This window comes from Eschrichtius robustus, chromosome 7 (assembly GCF_028021215.1).
Source record: "Eschrichtius robustus isolate mEscRob2 chromosome 7, mEscRob2.pri, whole genome shotgun sequence".
Taxonomy (NCBI): Eukaryota; Metazoa; Chordata; class Mammalia; order Artiodactyla; family Eschrichtiidae; genus Eschrichtius; species Eschrichtius robustus.
This window is the reverse complement of record NC_090830.1, coordinates 74,576,415-74,596,532: the sequence shown is the minus strand read 5'-3', so window position 1 is coordinate 74,596,532 and position 20,118 is coordinate 74,576,415. Positions and strand designations below refer to the sequence as shown.

At 40.6% G+C, this 20,118-nt stretch overlaps 1 protein-coding gene across 5 annotated transcripts in view; it reads right to left on the bottom strand.

Moving 5' to 3' along the window:
- The window catches only part of HKDC1 (hexokinase domain containing 1), a 57,984-nt gene extending 38,799 nt beyond the window's left edge, over nt 1-19,185 (bottom strand). For 3 of the 5 annotated variants that reach the window (XR_011074476.1, XM_068547715.1, XM_068547719.1), the window contains exons 1-4: nt 18,608-19,185; nt 6,242-6,418; nt 5,447-5,627; nt 644-806 (exon numbers count right to left, since the gene is read on the bottom strand). Coding sequence is in view for 4 of the 5 variants with exons in the window: in XM_068547715.1 (XP_068403816.1) it covers nt 644-806; nt 5,447-5,509 (226 nt within the window). In the remaining variant the exon portion in view is untranslated. Of the gene's footprint in view, nt 1-643; nt 807-5,446; nt 5,667-6,241; nt 6,419-18,607 lie in introns of those variants that run through there. The other 2 variants (XM_068547716.1, XM_068547718.1) reach the window with 2 other exon arrangements.
- Between the last annotated feature and the right edge of the window lie 933 nt (nt 19,186-20,118).

The window sequence follows — 20,118 nt, the reverse complement described above, 5'->3', positions numbered from 1 at the left end:
TGAGATATGACAGAGGTGGGCCTAGAACCTAGGTTTCTTCAATTATTATTTAATATTTTTGCCGCTATGTCACACTATCTTCCACTACTTCCTATCTATAGCCTAGAATCTAGATACCTAGGAGTGAAATGCCATTTACTATCCATTCTACAAATATTTCAGGCCTAGTATGCATCAAGCACTATGCAGCGCTCAGAGCGCTGTGGTGAAGAAGACACAGACCCTGGGAGACCACAGGGAGTGTTGGTCCAGTGGGGAGACATTCATACACAGCAGGGTGACAGGCGCTCTGATAAGAACCTAATCCAGCATGGGGATGCTTCCAGATGGAGGCAGTAACCTCTACACTGAGATGGAAAAGCCAAGCTGGTGTTCATAAGGGGAAGAGTGTTGGGATTCTCCAACAGGAGAGGGAACAGAGTGTGTAGGGCTAAGGCAGGCAGGGAAGAAACAAGGTGCATTTGAACTTTGGCTCAAAACTTTTGGTACCGAGCATGACTGAAGCATAGAGAGTCGGGGGGTGGGGGGATGTGGAGAGAGGGCTGGAGAGGTAAGCCAGGGCACAGGAGGAAACTTCAGTTACCCATCAGCCAAGAGGGAACCAGGGGGATCAGGGTCCCTGGCGGCCCCCAGCCCCACTCACCTGAGCCATCTGGAATGGCCCTGACAAAGGTGGGCAGCATCTTCACCGACGCTGTGGGGTTGGTGTCCTTCCCCAGGCCCTTCTGCATCTCAGCCTGGAACCGAGCCATGATGTCCAAAAGGGTCTCATCGGAGAGCCGCATGTGATACAGGAACCTGTCCACCTGGAACAGATAGCAGAGTGATCAGGGTTGGCTGCTGGGGACACCTGCCCTCCATTCAAGGCTGTAAATTCCCACTCCAGGCATGAAGCTGCATTCCTGACTCGGGACAGCTTCTTGATGTGGATTCCCAAAGGTCCCTTGCCTGACCGCTCATCAAGCTGGGGAGTTAGAACAGAATGGAATGGAAAGCCAGGGAGGTGGGGACTTATTCCTCTGAAAAACAAGCTCTGAGGAAAAAATGATTCCCCCATTTTTCTGATGGGACAATGGAGGGGCAAAAACGAAGAAGGATTCAATTTCTAATTCCCGGTTCAAGGCCCTCACCGTTGTCCTATTGCCTCTCCTCTGGAAAAGACTAGCTATAGCTTGAACTTCAAATTCCTAAACAGGGAAGCTTTCTTTTGTGCCATGATAACAATATTTATTCACACGTTTCCCCATGTTTATGGGCCGCTAGGAAGATCAGAGCTAAATTCAGTTTCCAAGTGCAACCTCTAAAGTTCAGTGCTTTTAAATTTCCATTGTTTTTAACTGAGGTTGTTTTAACTAAGATGAAGTTTAATTTTTAAAGCCAGATCATATTGCTATTGGAAATGAGTGCATGTCACTCAAGTAACCAGAAAATTGGGACAAAGGGCCGCTACCCCAGTGGAGGGAAGATGCAAAAATTACTATTGCTGGGCACAGTCCATTTGGAGGTAGTAAGTCACATCATATTACCTTCCTCCCCATGCTAACGCTAATCACTTGGTGGTGGCAGCCTAGATTCCCAGCGCTCGCTGGGATGGAGTATCAGGAGGAGGGACAGTGGCATAGGTGCCCTGTATTGCCACCCTGCTTCATCTACTGAACAGCCTCTCTATTCATCCAGGTCACAAGGAGGCTTCATCTTGGCACATTCCTGCAGGAATTGCTCTCCCACACTTTTATCTAAGGCTAGAACATTTGTTGCAGTATACAAAGTGCTTTCATGTATGTCACCTCATCTAACCTCCAAGACATCCATCTGAGGCAGTCAGGTAAGGCCAAATTATTGCTCCTAATTGAAAGATGGGGACTCCAAGGCTCAGAGCCATTAAGCAGCATTAGGAGGAGAGCCATCGGTAAGTGGCAGCCCTGGGACTATAACGCAGTCTCCATATTCCTCGCTCCATGGCCTGGTTTTGCTTCACAGCTTTGTGCAGGACCCACAAGCCCAACAGACAAGTTATACCAAAGTCCAGGGGTCACATGACCTTTATCATAAGACAGGTACCCAGTCATCAGCCAGGCCTAGAGGCCAGGCATCCCGGTTCAGTCCAGGGCCAGTATGGAGTCCTAAGCCAGTGAAGTGGTCCATGGCTCCAGGGGCTTGGGGGCCAGCAAGAGGCCAGAAAACCATCAGAGAGCCATTAACAAAAGAGGACAATTGGGCTTTCAGCATATTTGAGAAGATAGGATGGAACCAGGTCATGCTTCATTAAGGGCTTTCTGTTCACCCCGAGTCTGTTTATGACTAATTGGTTGGCACAGCAACACACAAGGAGAAAACCGACAGAAGGGACGTGACCCAAGTAATTGGGGCTTGGGGAAGGGTGAGATGTACTACACGGAACCTGAACTTGCTTCTTTGTCACCCCAAGGTCCTTCAGACAGTGCCCCTGAACGTACTGCTCATTTCTGCTCAGCCCCAGTGTATGAAGACCTCCTCCAGGTAACCCCATAGCATCATCCTTTGTACGTAAGTAGTGGTTTTGAGGCCCTTTGGGGGTAGTTTGCCAGCTGAAGTTTAACAGTCATTCAGGACTTTGGGTCACTACTCCTGCTCTTTCAGTAAGTTAAAGTTATGACAGACAAATGTCAACTTAGCGTCAGTTTGTTTATTCTTTGTATCTTCCACAGCACCTGGTACAGTAGTTAGAAGGGAAGAATGAAACATACGTTGGGACAAAAAGGCTGTATTTTAAATCTAAACAGGTGATTTGAGGCCTGTATAAGCAGGCCCACACGTCGCAGGCACCAAGGAAGGGTACTTGAGTTCAGAAAACCAAGCCCACTCTTGGAGTGACTCACAAACCATGCGACACAGGATTATCTTCTAAACAAAAGAGCCAACAAGCATCACATTTAACGTATGAAGAGCAAATTCAAAAATGCAAGCTCAGAGCTGCTGAATTACAGGATGTGGGAGCCGGAAGGGACTTTACAGATCACTTAGTCCAAAGATCCTGTATTATGAATCAAGAGTCATAAAATGGTTCAACTCTTGAACCCAGTGATGTCACTTCTGGGAATCTATCCTTAGGAAACAATCTTAAATATGGAGAACATTAAATACACACCAATGTTTATCATAGCAATATTTTATTTGTTAAAAAAATGTTTATGAAAGTGGCTGAATGTCCAACAAGAGGGAAAAGGTTAAATTATGGCATATCCAACTTGACTGAATATTAGGAAGATAATTATGGAGAAATGTACTTAAGTGGTTACGTTATAACAGTAAGTGAACTATACAGATCCACAGTGGTATACTCAATACAACTATAAAAACATCCACTGTGAAAAAAGACAACAAGGGCTTCCACGTGGCAAATATGACAGTGTTTGTGAGAAGGGTGGGATTAAAGGTAACATTTCCACTTTTCGTAATGTTGACTTACTAAACTGTAAAAAGTACACAGGGAAAAACCTAACCAGTTCTTCTCTTATGAATGAACAATCTGCAGGTCAGTGACCAGACCCAGTCCAATGTTATCAATAGGTCAAATAATGTCACTACATCGAATTGGAAAAGATCTCCTCTCCTCTCCCCTCCCCTCCCCCCTTCTCTTCCCCTCCCCCTCCCCTCTCCTCCCCTCTTCCTTTCTTCCTTTCTTTTTCTTTCTCTTCCTTCCTTCCTTCCTTTCTCTTTCTCTTCCTTCTTTCCTTCCTTCTTTCTTCCCCTTCCTTCCTGTTTTGTTTTGGTTTACTTTTAATGTTGGTATAAGGAAATTTTAAAAAATTGTTCCAGGGTCTGAATAGTAACCCTCGTAGGCAAGTAGCACCGAGGACCTTGACAACTCTAGAAGCAGGAAGCACAGAAACTATGGAGGGGACTGGCTACCTGACCAGGACGCAGAAAGAGCCCGTGCCTTTTGACCAGGTGTGCTGTCACCACGAGGAGGAGTGAATGAGTTGGTGTTCTCAGAACCTGTGACTCAACGCAGCAACTCATAAACCAGCCACCCTTGCTACCCCAGACACCTGCTGGCTCACTCATCAAGGTGGCTGGAAAGTGCTCCTGACTATCCCTGCTCAGCTCACTCTTAGCTATCTTGCCTTCCCCTGGGAGAGAGAGAGGGGTCAACCCCAGGCCTTGACAAATGCTGACCCTCCTCCCAGAAGGACCTGGAACAGATCAGTGGAGGCTGCAATCCCGCCTCCTGGGCCTGCACCCGGGCTGGCGGACAAACATGTCTAGCCTGATTCTTGGGTGTAACTAAAGGTTAACCACCACAAAGGGGCCCAAGGAAACGCAACTAATTTGCTAGAACCAGAGGTATAAAGGTCCAAAGACTCCCCTTGAGGGCTGGAGAGACACCACGCAGGTTACATCTTTACTAAGAGGTCGTAACAGAAAATGAATTCTTAAGCAGTGCTGTACAGGACTTTTCCACCTCCTTAAGAAGCTAGTAGAGAGCTCCGTGAATCTAATCAATACATGAAAATTAAGATAACTCTGATTGATTTACAATATTTTAAGATTTGCTATAACCTGCAACCCGACTCCCTAATGAACAGAATGTAGTGGGAGATTATCCCACCCAGCACAGGAGGGCTGCCAGGTGCCATGCTTGCTTTCTTTCAGTTTGAAAAGCCAGGAGGCATCATGACACAATGGAAAGAATGCTGAAGGAGCATTCAGAGGTTTGGCTTAATCCTCACTCCACCTTAAATACCTGGGTAATCTTGGCTAAATCCACCTGCTGGGAGGGCTTCTGTTATCTATAAATTGAGAGATGCTTGTGCCCAGAGCCCTGCCACTGGCAGCTGGTGTGGCTAGAGGGGCAGGCTGGGCTCATTCTAGGCTGCCAGGAGAGAACGCTGGTGGCTGGCTCCCATTTGAGCCTTGGCAACTTTTCACCAGCCGACCTTGGAATCAATTTTGTAGACAGGTTTCTTGGGCAAAGTGGCAAAATAATGCACATCATTAATAGCACACCACTGGCCAACAATACGTATTTTGATTACTGTATGCAGAAAACTCACACCCCTCTTGGTATCCGTATTTATATCCTTTCAAGCATGTGAAGAACCATGTGAATTACTTTGAGTTCTCAAATTTTCTTTAAAAATGACTCTCCTTTGTAGCCTTTCCCCCAAACATTCCTCACATCAAACACAATTGTCTTCAAGCTTTCTAAAGACTTTCTCCTCATCCCCTTCCCGTCTGGCATCTGCCAGGAAGTCCGAGTGAAACTGAAGGCTCAGGACAGTATGCAATGTGCAGCCCATGGGAGATTTACTTCCTCTTCCCCTTCTGTGAGTTTTTACTGCCTCTGTGCACCGTGTACCTTTTCTAATAAGCTCTCTTAAATCTCTTCACATGTAGGCACGGGATCGATTAACTCTGTCAGGGAAGCCTGAACCAGGTATCTCTCAGCTCTGTGAGTCCTTACCTTCTTGATCTGATCCTCCTTCAGCTTGGTGAAGTAAAATGCCATCAAGTGTACCGCAAACATTTTCCCCAAGTTTGGCTTCTCCTGAGGTGAGCAGATACTTCCGTGCGGCGTTCACTCCCACGTCTCTGGAGCGCTGCCCACTTCCAGTCCAGACTGGATCCCTCCGGGGAACTAGGTGCTACAGATTAAATACTTCCAGTCTGCTTAGTTCAGTGATTAAACTTTGCCCCCTGCCTCTGGTCCCTCCCTCCAGCACACACTTGATTGTCTAATAGGAGGCTCAGGATGGTAGCTGAGGGTTGGTGGAGGGCAGGCAGGGGATGGGTTGCTTGACTCTTTGAGAATCGGGTCCCACAAAATCTCGTTGCTAAGCAACACTCTCAAGCTAATGTCCCACCAAGCCCACTCAGCCGAGGAAAATCTTCTGAGAAGTTGGGCGTTAAACAAAGCCAACTCTCAACCAGCTGAGCTGCTCTGCAAATGTCTAGTCTCAGGCTTTTCTCTTTAGTCCTTTTCTTCTCAGCACAGGAATATAACTCCTAACTCTCTGCTCCTCAAGAGCGCTATCTTAATTAAGACTAAGTATTGCCCTGGTCAGAGAGGTTTCAAGAATGTTGCGGCAAATTCCTTCATTTGTGACCAATCAAATCTCTTAGCTTACAGCCCTTGGTAATGGAAAAAAATCAATAACGGTTTATCTATTCACAATGGTAAGCCAGAAAACCTTGATATCCCAGCTAATGAACCAGAAAAAAATTATCCATGAGAAAGAATGAAGTCACCCGTACTCACTGGGAAGCTGCTGCTGGAGAGAAAAACTGAAGTCACAGACGGGAAATGTCTCAGACCACCAGGATATCTGGTTCACTCACTTATCTCCCTCCATCATACTTGATGTGAGAAGGACCCAGAAAGGGGTCAATGTATGGGTACAACAGACCTTGCACTCTTCCTGCAGTCATTGGTCAGCTGATGAAATCAACAACAACAACGCTGTTAACAACAGCAGCTAACATGGATGGAGCACTTACTATTTCCATTTTATAAATGAGAAAATTGAGGCCCAGAAAGGTTAATTTGCTCAAAATCACAAAGCCTGTAAACAGTACAGTGAGGAATGAAACCCAGGAGTTTCATTTCAGTGCCCAGCTCTTAAACAATACACAATATTGCCTTTCTTCCTTTTCCATGCAATAGATACTCAGTTAATAGCTACTACTAGCAGCAGCATTCTGTCGGGTTATTGTCAAGAATTCCAACCACAGTTAACCCTTGAACGACACAGGTTTGAACTGCATGGGTCCACTTACATAAGGATTCTTTTCAATAGTAAATATACAGTACTACATGATCCAGGGTTGGTTGAATCCGCCTGTAGATGTGGAATCACAGATACGGGGGGACCACTTGTACAGAGGGCTGGCTATTAATTATAAGTAAATTTTTGACTGTGTGGAAGGTCCAGCGTCCCTAACCTCTGAGTTGTTCAAGGGTCAACAGTACTTGGAAAACTAAACACAGAGATATCACTTCAACACGATCTTCCCAGTGGGGGAAAATGGCAAATGAAGAAATTCCTGACCATAACATCCCAAATACTAATCAAATGTTTACTAAAATTAGCAACTGATCTGATGTTAATGAAGGTCAGCTGGGCACCCCAGTGTTTCTCTGCTCCTATAGGCACCTGCTCTACAATACAAAGGGAAAAAAATGAGTTTTCCTGGTCAACTTAGCAGCCTTAGCTTTGTTTGCTTTGCAACTGCATCATCTCATTAATCAAGACAATTGCCAGACAATTGCCTGGCCAGAACCTTCAACAGCTGCCTCTTCAGAAGCCACTGATTCTCCAATCAGTGCTCTTTATCCATCCATCATGTGGATAAGCCATTGGAAGTCTAGCCTAAGCCCAGGGTGTTTGATTAAAATTACTCAGATGCTTTTCTCAGACTGATATAAAACCGTCTCCCAGAATGAGAAACACTATCCTTTTCAGTGTGTCTACCCCTCAGACTATGAACTCTTCTAGCTCCTTTACTTTGTCGTTTCTACAAACAAGCAAAGGCTAATCTTTAGTTGTTGACACTATTCAATTCCCCATGTGGAACTGGTATTCTGAAACAGATGTGCTGTCCCTGAGTCTGCACTGGATGAGGATAACATCCTGGGCAGGTCACCTGCCTACAGGTGATAACAGTATTGTCTTAATTCCCTCATTTAAAAAGTAACCTCTGAGGTGCAGTACAGCACCAAGGTCATTGACTTATTCAACATAGGGATAAGGGGTTACAATGGCTCATGGACAAAAGGACACAAAGCTATAACCAAAGATCTCTGCAATCTAGTGGTTGCTTTTATGTGCCAGATAGGCAGCTTTTGGGATTTTAATTAGGCAAATGACACCAGAGGATTTTCAGCTATTACATCATTCCATTTTTTAATCTAAGCACATTAGCATCTACATTCCAGGTCTGAGCTAGCTGATTAAACCAAGAAGCTTAATGATTATAAAGATCACATGTATTTGAAGTCATCTAGCTCAGCCCCCTCACTTTAGAAAAACAAAATAATTAATTATTTTACCATTCCTCGTCTGATTATTTCAGTTCAACCATTGGAATTTTTCACCCTTATTAAAGCTCTACGTAGCTATTCAGCGATATACAAGTCTTATAAGCACTTAGATTTTGCTTAAGAACACCATTTGAGGGTTAGCGCTAGGTGACATTTTAGTTAAAACGTATTACCTGTCTGGCCCAAACCTTCCATGTAAGAAGGAACTCTCTCACATCTATACATATTTCTTTTTCCACAGAGCTGGGCCCTTATGGGAAGACCTAAAGACAATATCTGCTTTCCTTTAAGTACTGAGCACAGTAGGAGGACAAGAAGTGCAACACAATTTACCTATTATTTAGTAAATAATAAGACAAGAAGTGCAACACAATTTACCTATTATTTAGTAAACACCTATATTGATATAATGTTTACTAGGTGTTTTACAATATTAATTCCCACCACAACTATCATTCTCTCCATTTTATAGATAGAGAAACTGAGGCAAAGATCCCAAGTGGTACATGGTAGAATAGATATTTGAATGCAGGCAGCGTGGCTTCAGAGTCCATGCTTACCCACTGTGCTACACTGGCTCTCATTAACCTGGAAGCAAAGCATGGGGGAAATACAGGACCTAAGCTAGGGAAACTGGCCCACTGGAAAGTGCACAGGCCCTGACTTCCCACTTTGGCTCTGCCCTGACTGAAGACAAAGGCTCCAAGTTCGTATCTGTAAAGGGTTCATAGCTCCCTTGTGGTCATTTGCAGAATAAAAGTAAATGAGATCACATAAGAGAAGCCATGCATCCCATAGTGGGCACACTAAAAGCATCTCTTTAATCTAAGCCTTCACCTAGCTCAGTACCCCTTCTGAAAATTGCTATTTCATCTCATCCCATTTAATCCCTTAGGATAAAAAAAATGCATGCAGCCCTTTCAGTACATTCAGTAAAACATAAAACATATATTATTTATATATGGAATCTGAAAAATAAATTAGTGAATATAACAAAAAAGAAACAGACTCGCAGATATAGAGAATAAACTAGTGGTTACCAGTGGGGAGAGGGAAGGGAGGAGGGGCAAGACAGGGGTGGGGGAGTAAAAGGTACAGACTACTATGTATGAAATAAATGAGCTACAAGGATATACTGTACAACACAGGGAATGTAGCCAGTATTTTATAAAAACTACAAGTGGAATATAACCTTTAAAAATTGTGAATCACTAGGTTGTACACCTGAAATTTATATAATATTGTGCATCAACTATACCTCAATAATAAGCAAATAAATAAACTTGAATAAACTTTAAAAAAAACCATAACTGTAAACCATTAGGAGGTACCAGTTCCATTTATTGGAATTATAGAAACAATTAGGAATTTTATAAATATTTTATTCCTGTTACTAAAGAAAACAGATCTTGAATTCTGTCCCCTATTTTTTTATTGATATGTCCAAAGTTAAGTTGTCCATAATATAAAACAGTCTGCCCTGCTGGTATTCCACATGCTGCAAAAGAATAAGAAAGAGAGTGTGTGAAAGAGCAAACTGCCATAAAAGAAAGTCAAAGTAGAAACTTTCAAACCCTGCCAGCAGTTACAGTTACTATGGTGTTGCCATGGGAGCAACCACAAATGAAGCAGAAATGTTAACTTCAGCAAGTTTCAAAAGAATACTACTGATAGTTTTTTATAGGTTTATTCCTGACCCAAGAGCAGTCAGGGAATGCTCATGAAGAAATGAGCATGTATGTTAACTACAGTTCAATAAAAATCAATTAATTAATTAATCTTTAATAATTTAAAAGATGTGTGCATATTATTATGTATGTAAATAATACCTAAATAAATCTGATTTTTAAAAAAGGGGGGAAAAAAAGAAAGAAATCAACTGCACACAATTATTTTTTATCACAACTGTACATTAAGAGCTGTATTTGCAAAATACATAAGTGCGGCATAAACCCACAAGGACAAGAGAGCTTAACATAATTTTGGAAGACAGAAAGCTGACAGAGAAGTAACAGCTTAGCAGAGGAAACACTGACACCTCAGTGCCTGCAGAGAGTGACTGCACCAAGAAACGAGCAATGACATCTGTAACTCTAGAAATGCTCAGGAATCGAAGGCCTTGATACTTCGGAAAAGCAAGAGGCTGAAAAAAAAAGAGATTGGCTAAAAGTGTATATAAAAAAGCAGTTAGGCCCCAGGTGTGCCCTCTGCCTAGAGCAATGAGTGACCACTCTACCCCTACCCCTAGAGGAGAACAGGTGTTTATTCTTTGGAGAGAGTGAACCCAACAGCCCCTGGACTTGGGACCATCAGGCACCCAAGTGGTAGTGAGGCACAAGACAGAAAACAGGGCCATCAAATGAAACCCTCAAATTCAACAGTGAGACCCCAAACCACTTTTTTCTGTCCAATTTTCACCAGCAAACATCTATCTGCATACAACCCTTTCTTCCCTCATTGGGAGGAGTTGGGGGATCCAGTTTTTCCTCTGGTAAAACTATATGGCCTCAGATAAGGAAAAGGCAAAACAATAGGGACAGTAAACAGATCAGTGGTTGCCAGGGGTTTGGAAAGGAGGGCTGAGTAAGTGAAGCACTGAGAAGTTTTTAGGGCAGTGAAACTATTCTGTATGATGCTGTAACAGTGAATATATGACAATACATTTGTCAAAACCCATACAACTTTATAGCACAAAGAATGAATTTAATGTATGTGAATTTAAGAAAATATTCAGGATATCATGGATGCAATGGGAATGACAATATAACAGTATTACAAATGTATGAAATAGCCTCACTGAAGGGGATGGGAAGAAAACATGCTGACCTGAGTAACTTTGGAAATGAGTGAGTACTCTGGGTGATAAAGCTGTTTTTCCCAAGAGCGTGGCTTAATAATTCTGAAATCACTGTAAGTGTACAGTCATCTCTCAGTATCTGTGGGGGATTGGTTCCTGGAACCCCTGCAGATACCCAAATCCGCATATGCTCAAGTCCCTTATGTAAAAAAGTGTAGTACAATGAATATAGTTGGCCCTGTGTATGCGCAGCTTTCAAGTCTGCAGATACAGAGGACCGAATGTATACTGGAATTAGACAACCAAGTAAATGGAGGGTGGATGGCGGGAGGTAGTTTTCTCACTGCTAGAGTGGGAGACCACAGACAAGCGAGTAGAGAAGGCTAGAATGATCCAGGTTCTGGATTAGAGTTGAGGCCATCAGTATAAACTCACGATTAGCTTAATGTAAATACAGATGGATAGATATATTGTATATATACACACACATACTATATATATATACATAAATACTTGTAGATATGTATATGTACATAAGTTGGTATACTCATATATATTTCCTTGCTCTGTGAGCTGAGAGACCCTGGAAGCAATGATACCCAGCAGCAACAAGAATACCTAGCACTCAGATCTTGGTTTCTAGTATCATTCACCACACCCCCACCCCACCCCCGCAAAAAAAAAAAAGAACCAGGGCTCCTTGGAGAAATGTCTGATTCTAGAACTAGGCAGAGTATATACAAGATGAGTCTTGGGCATCTTGTAGTGCCAAAAAAAATAAGAATGCTAAAAAAACAAAACACAGTAACAACAACAAAAACAAATGATGAGGATATATCAAAGGGACACAAGACCAACTGAAAGAGCTTGCAATAACCAAAGCTAGAACAATTTGAGCAACAAGATGAAGTATTATTGGATTATAACCCAAAGTATAAAATAAATACCCATCAAGCCATACTAATATAAATAAATTGAATGAATAAATAAATATGGGAGAAAAGACAAATTTCCCACGCAGAATAACTCCAAATAATTTATGTAGATACCTCCCCCCACCTCCAAGGAGGTGGAGCACACACCCCTCACTCCTGAAGTGTGGGCTGTGCACAGTGACTTCTTTCCAAAGCATATGGCATAGAAAGGCGGTGGGGAGGGGCCGGGGAGAGTACTTTACAGCGGAGAAACCTGATAAACACTACCTCAGCCAGATGATCAAGGTTAACATCAACAGGGAGGTCATGTTGATAGTATGTACCTTTGACATGGTGTGATAAGAATAGCACTTTACCTCTGTGGTCTTCCTCTCAAAAACCCGTAACTCCAGTCTAATCCTAAGAAAAACATCAGACAAATCCCAATTGAGGGACATTCTGTAGAATACATGACTAGTCCTCCTCAAAGCTGTCAAAGCCATCAAAAGCAAGGAAAGCCTGAGAAACTGTCACAGTCAAAAAGAGTCCAAGGAGACGTGACAACTAAATGTAATGAAGTATCCTGGATAGGACTCTGGAACAGAAAAAGGACATTAGGTTAAAAACTAAGGAAGTCTAAATGATCTGTGGACTTTAGTTAATAATAATGTATCAGTCTTGGTTCATTAATTATAACAAATGTACCACACTAATGTAAGATGTTAACAATAGGGGGAACTGGGTGTGGGGTATATGAGAACTCTTTTGTATTATCTTTGCAAACATAAAACTACTCTAAAATTTGTTTATTTTCAAAAAACCCTACAGACGCTGATATTTGGGGCATACACTAAAAAGTCAGCTTATACCCCATTTAGCCAAAGCAATCATAAGAAAGAAAAACAAAGCTGGAGGCATTACAATACCTGCTTTCAAGCAGTATTACAAAGCTAGCAATCACAACAGTATGGTAGGGGCTTCCCTGATGGCGCAGTGGTTAAGAATCTGCCTGCCAATGCAAGGGACATGGGTTCGAGCCCTGGTCCAGGAAGATCCCACATGCTGCAGAGCGACTAAGCCCGTGTGCCACAACTACTGAGCCTGTGCTCTAGAGACTGCAAGCCACAACTACTGAGCCCGCATGCCACAACTACTGAAGCCCACGTGCCTAGAGCCCATGCTCCGCGACAAGAGAAGCCACCGCAACGAGAAGTCCACGCACCACAACGAAGAGTAGCCCCCACTCGCCACAACTAGAGAAAGCCCACGCACAGCAACGAAGACCCATTGCAGCCAAAAATAAATAAATAAAATAAATTTATTTAACAAAAAACAACAGTATGGTACTGGCATAAAAACAGGCACATAGCAGTGGAACAGAATAGAGAGTCCAAACATAAACCCCCATATATATAGTCAGCTAATTTTTGACAAGGGTGCCAAGAATACACAATGGCGAAAGGACAGTTTCTTCAATAAATGGTGCTAGGAAAACTAGATATCCACATGCAAAAGAATGAAACTTACCCTACACCATTCACAAAAATTAACTCAAAATCAATCAAAGATTCAAATGTAAGACCTGAAGCCATAAAACTCCCAGAAGAAAACACAGGGGAAAAGATCCTTGACATTGGTCCAGGCAGTGATTTCCTAGAGTAAGTCATCAAAACACAGGAAACAAAAACTAAAATAAACAAGTGGGACTACATTAAACTAAAGAGCTTCTGCATAGCAAAGGAAACCATCAATAAATTGAATAGACAATCTACAGAATGGGAGAATTCCCAAACCATATATCTGATAAAGGTCTAATATCTAAAATATATAAAGAACTCATACAACTCAACAGCAAAAAAAGAAAATAATCCAATTAAAAATGGGCAAAGGACCTGAATAGACATTTTCCCAAAGAAGACATATAAATGGCCAACAAATATATGAAAAGATGGTCAACATCACTAATCATCAGGGATATGGAAATCAAAACCACAGTGAGATTTCACTTCACACCTGTTAGGATGGCTTTTATCAAGAAGACAAGAGATAACAACATTGGTGAGGATATGGAGAAAAGGAGACCCTTGTGCACAGTTGGTGGGATTGTAAATTGAGATGACCATTACGGAAAACAATATGGCAGTTCCTCAAAAAATTAAAAATTGAAGTACCATATGATCCAACAATCCCGCTCCTGGGTATACATCCGAAGGAATTGAAATCAGTATCTCAAAGCAATATCTGCATACCCATGGTTCACTGCATCTTTAATCACAATAGCCAAGATATGGAAACAACCTAAGTGTCTGTCAACAGCTGAATGGATAAAGAAGATGTGGTGTATATATATATATACAATGGAATATTATTTAGCCATGAGAAAGAAGGAAATCCTGCCATTTGGAACAACATAGATGGACTTTAAAGGCATTATGCTAAGTGAGGTAAGTCAGAGAAGGACAAATACTGTATGATCTCACTTATATGTGGAATCTAAGAAAACTGAACTTGTAAAAACAGAGAGTAGAATGCGGTTACCAAGGGCTGGGGATGGGGGAATTGGGGCTATACTAAAGGTGCAAACTTGTAACTAGTAAATAAATAAGTTCTGGAGATCTAAGGTACAATATAGTGATTATAGTCAATAATACTGTATTATAAACTTTAAAGTTACTAAGAGACTAAATCTTACCGACTGTTAACATAAAAAGAAATGATAAATATGTGACATGATAAAGGTATTAGCTAATGCTCCTGAAGTAATCATATTACAATATATAAACACACTGCATACCTTAAAATTACACTGTTATATGTCAATTATTTCTCAATTAAAAAAAAAGCCAGCTTATGATCCAATCAACCTACATCAAAACCCAAAAGCCTTACCCATGTAAACAGAGCTTCCTATTAGCTTAATTCCTCACTTTTTTTTTTTTTTTTTTGACCACACTGCAAGGCATGTGGGATCTTAGTTCCCCAACCAGGGATTGAACCCGTGCCCCCTGCAGTGGAAGCATGGAGTCTTAACCACTGGACCACCAGGCAAGTCCCATAATTCCTCACTTTTAAATATGAACATAGCCTAAGACTACTAGACACTAAAGAAAAGTTTCCAATGGTAAAAGCAAAAACCAAACAAGAAAAAAAAATGTAGGAAACAGAAAAAAACTTAAAACAAAAACTATAATATCTTTAGGGAAATAAGATATTGATTGTATCCATGAAACAAGAACAAGAGGATAACTAAAAACAAGGGTGGGAGCAGGGGGGAGGGAGAGGAACTATATGACACTTAAAAAAAAAATTCAGTACTTTTTTCCTAGCAAGAGTTTTAAGCTCAAAAAGAGAAATTTAACTTTGAGCCATAACTGATAAAAAACTTATATGAATCTATAGGGAACGTCCTAATAAAACTTCTGGGAATAATTTAAAGGTGTGTTCTCTAACACATTTTCCAATATTTTTTGATTGTATTAAACATTCATATTCTCTGGTTACATTTTACAGCACTCTTAATTAGCTTTGAGTGGTTTAAATTCCACTAATAATGGCCTCTGAGAAATACATACAGTTGTACTAGGATTGTCTGTAAATGAATAAGGATAATACACACATGCACACATTGTAAACTTTGCTGTAACAATACAATATGATGTATTAAGTTGGTAAGGGAAGAAGAGCATTAGCTGAGGAAAATAAGAGAAGCTAAAAAGTTTTAAGATCAAGGCAAGATTTATAGTTAAAAGAATATGTGAAAATACATGAGTTCTAATATTACTAAAAATTAAATAACAGGAGTCAGAATTGATAATTCAGCTGGAAATCATTTATGTGAATTTGCACATATAATTGAGTAAAAAGTCACAGTATATGGACCAGGTGGTGATGAAATTAAATCACTGTGCAGAACTTAGGAGACTAAAACATGGGAGGTTTTTCTTCTATCATCTCAAGGTAGACTCTTCTAGTGGCTGAAAGCCTCCAAGAAAAGGCCAGCGCTGAAAGCATCTACTTTCTGAGAACTCAGGACTGCCAGCTGTTAGAATGTCAATATTCTCAAAGGAACCCTCCTACACTGTTGGTAGGAATGTAAATTGGTACAGCCACTATGGAGAACAGTATGGAGGTTCCTTAAAAAACTATAAACAGAATTACCATATGATCCAGGGATCCCACTCCAGGGCATATATCTGGAGAAAACTATAATTTGAAAAGATACATGCACCCCAATGTTCACTGCAGCACTGTTTACAATAGTCAAAACATGGAAGCAACCTAAGTGTCCACTGACAGATGAATGGATGAAGAAGATGTGGTAAATACATACAATGGAATATTACTCAACCATAAAAAAGAATGAAATAATGCCATTTGCAGCAACATGGATGGACCTAGAGATTATCATACTAAGTGAAGTAAGCCAGAGAAAGACAAATCATATGATATCGCTTATATGTAGAATCTAAAAAAAAATGTTACAAATGCACTTAAGTACGAAACAGAAATAGACCCATAGACATAGAAAACAAACTTATGGTTACCAAAGGGGAAAGGAGGGGGGGAGGGATAAATTAGGAGTTTGGGATTAACATATACACACTACTATATACAAAATAGATAACCAACAAGGACCTACTGTATAGCATAAGGAATTATACTCGATATTTTAGAATAACCTATAAGGGAAATGAATCTGAAAAAGAATATACACAGGCACACACACATATATATACATAACTGAATCACTTTGCTGTACACCTGAAACTAACACAACATTGTAAATCAACTATACTTCAATTAAAAAAAAAAATGAATGCCAACATTCTCATAATAAGCAACAAAAGTCTTACCTTCTTTCTCCCACTTTGCCATACTCCCCTTTATTCTTCTGAATTCTATAACTCTCTTTCTTTTCAAATGTGTATCTGAATCTCTTCTCAGATGTAGACATTACACTGTTTGTTACTCCTCTTATTTTCAAAATGAAAAAAGGAGCTATCAAATAATGAGCTCTAACAAATGAAAACTAACATAGAGAAAATTAAATTTTCAATAGGTTAGAAGATAAAGTTGGAGAAATTGCCTAGAAAGTAGCAGGAAAGTCATGAGTATAATTTTAAAATACTGATTTAACAACCACAAAAAGGAATAATAGCTATATCAAAAGAGAAATGGAGAAAAGGAATGATTTAAGAAAGGAGTGATTTTTTTTTTTATGAAAGGAGTGATTTAAGAAAGCTAAATCCTCACCTACTATAACAGGAAATCAGTAGCTAATGCTTTAAAATGATGACTCAAGAGACAGTAGGAGATGTATATTATGCAGAGTCAATGAGGTAAATATTAGAAGAAATAGATAATAGAGTTGAAAATGCTTGTTTCTGGTTTTTAAAGCTATGTATATATTCCTTTGACAAAAATTAATTTTTAAAACACGGCTTACACTTACTTGGCTTATGTATATAGTTAGAGGTAAGTTAATGTGCAGAACTGTGGCTTAGGGGAAAGTTCTTATTTCCAAGTGAGCTTTGTTTTGAATTTATATTATATACTACTTTTAAATACATGTGGTCAACATCTATTTATCAGTTTTTAAAGAATAACAATGAGTGATAAACATGCTAAGAAAATGAAAATGCAGCTGTTAAGAGGAAAGAATAAGTCAATTTGTGAACATTACAAATTACTTAAGGAACTTTAAAAAATATATATGATCTCGACCTAATTACAAGCACTTGAAAAAAAACGATCTCCCAGCAGGGAATTATCAATTTCACTGTACTTTACAGGTGTGTCAAATAGCAGTTCAAAGTAGTCACTGACGGGAATAGAGACACAGACCTACCAGAGAATGGACTTGAGGACACGGGGAGGGGGAAGGGTAAGCTGGGACGAAGTGAGAGAGGGGCATGTACATATATACACTACCAAATGTAAAATAGCTAGCTAGTGGGAAGCAGCCGCATAGCACAGGGAGATCAGCACGGTGCTTTGTGACCACCTAGAGGGGTGGGATAGGGAGGGGGGGTGGGAGGGAGGGATATGCAAGAGGGAAGAGATATGGGGATATATGTATATGTATAACTGATTCACTTTGTTATAAAGCAGAAACTAACACACCATTGTAAAGCAATTATACTCCAATAAAGATGTTAAAAAAACAACAACAACAACAACAAAGTAGTCACTGAGGTTACAAGCCTTTCCCAAGCCTCTATAAGCACCAAGGGCTTTTCAAAGGCCTGGACTGGTTAAGGAGCACATGATATTGAATCTCTGGGCAGATTCTAAGAGCATAGCTTTAAAGGACTTCAAAAACGCCTCCTCAACCCAAATTTGCCAAAAGTAGCTTCTTAAATTCAGTCTTCAAAACCCAATCCTATTTCAAAAGCTTTTTTCCCCTTCTCCGGCATCTTTCTGCCCATTAAGACAACTACTGTTTATCATCTCTGTTGGAATTGTCCTACTATGTTGAGTGACAGACTTTTAGATAATAGTGCTCAGAAGCATGTTTATAAACATTGTTATCTCTGTTCAAGTTTATGTATTTTACAACCTTTGAAAATAGAGGAGGGAAACAGCCTAATTCATTTATCCATTTGCTTCTCTTATCAAACCACAACTTTTCATTATATCCTCATAGGTTTGTTTTCAATTGGACACACAAAGAATGACCACATCATAATTACAGACTCCCAGGTCTGAGGTGTAAGAATTTTTGGTGATTTGTGATGACAGTTTTGTTTGTGATTCACAATAAGTCATTTTTCAAAAGACCCAATTCCATTTTGTATACTCACACTCATCCATAAACAATGTACAAAGCATTACAAGTCATTGGTTATTATTGTTAACCACTTATGTACTAACCAAATTTTACTAAATTACCCAGATCTGTACTGATGGAACTGAGGTCAGCATCTAAGCCTCAGTCCATACCCAATGCTGATTTTCAGCTGAATCCACCATAGTCCAAGGAGGGTTTTCAGGCAAGTATTTCAAAACCTGTTAGAAAACTGCAAGAAAAAAAAGAAGTTTTGGAAAGATTGAAAACATGACCTTAGTGAAATGTATACCTTGAACTTAGCTTGCCCCATAAGCCCACAAAGAAAGATAAGTGACATGTCAAACTTGTAGCAGAGAAGGAAGACCTGATTTCACAGTGACAATTTTAAACACACTGCAGAGAGTTATTCAGGGCCACTCCAATTATATTTTTCCTTTTTTGTTTCACCTGATTTTATCTTTCTTTTAATCTCTTCTTCTGCCTAACCACAGAGCTCTCCCTCCCCCACAAAGACGGGGAAGGTGAAAAGTAAACTATCACTAGTATTTATAAACACTGTAGCTCAATGTTCAAGCAGCCCTTCTCTGACAGCACCCCACCCCCACTCCTCTTATCTGAGGCTTCACTAACATTTAACTTGCAAGTGTCTTGCCTAAGTGTCTTCTCTGACTTACCAATTCTAGCTTCCAAACTGGAGAAAGTGAGAGAATTAATAACCCTCTAAGGGCTTCCCCTGGTGGCACAGTGGTTAAGAATCCGCCTGCCAATGCAGGGGACATGGGTTCGAGCCCTGGTCCAGGAAGGTCCCACATGCCGCGGAGCAACTAAGCCCGTGTGCCACAACTACTGAAGCCCGTGCTCCGCAACAAAAGAAGCCACTGCAGTGAGAAGCCCGCGCACCGCAACGAAGAGCAGCCCCCGCTCGCCGCCAACTAGAGAAAGCCTGCGAGCAGCAATGAAGACCCGACGCAGCCAAAAATAAAATAAATTTATGAAAAAAAATAATAACCCTTGTAAGTGACGTATCTCATCACGTAAATACGAGACCAAACCCATTATCCAGTTCAGTTCATGGGTATTTCTTGAGACCATCTGGGCAAGAATAGACTATGTCTGCCATGACGTAAGTCACAGCGGAAAGCAAGTCCTAGAAGTTAAAGTTGCTCAAACACAAAATATCAAAAGAAATATGCCCTTCCAGGCATTTCACTAGTGATTATCCACAAGTAAGGGAGATATACAGTCAGTGCTGCCTGTTCAGCGTTTATTTTTATGAAGGCAAAGGTTAGAAGAATAAAGACTGCTATCAATTAAATATCATCTGAACTCTGAACTACTGAAGAAAAAGTCAGAGAGATGACTAACTGTAAACTTGGCTATTCCTTGACCCAACTGCAACCAAATCAGTTTAATCCCTAGTCTGAAGTCAGCCTCGATTTAGCAGTTGCTCAAGAAATTAGTTTAGTTCTTCGAATGACCTAAGAGCTCAATTCACAGCCCAGAATGAACCCAAACCTTCAGGTTCATTTATAAAACACTTCCTGTATACCAAGTCCTGTGCTATATGGCATCTCATCACATTTAACCTCCCAAA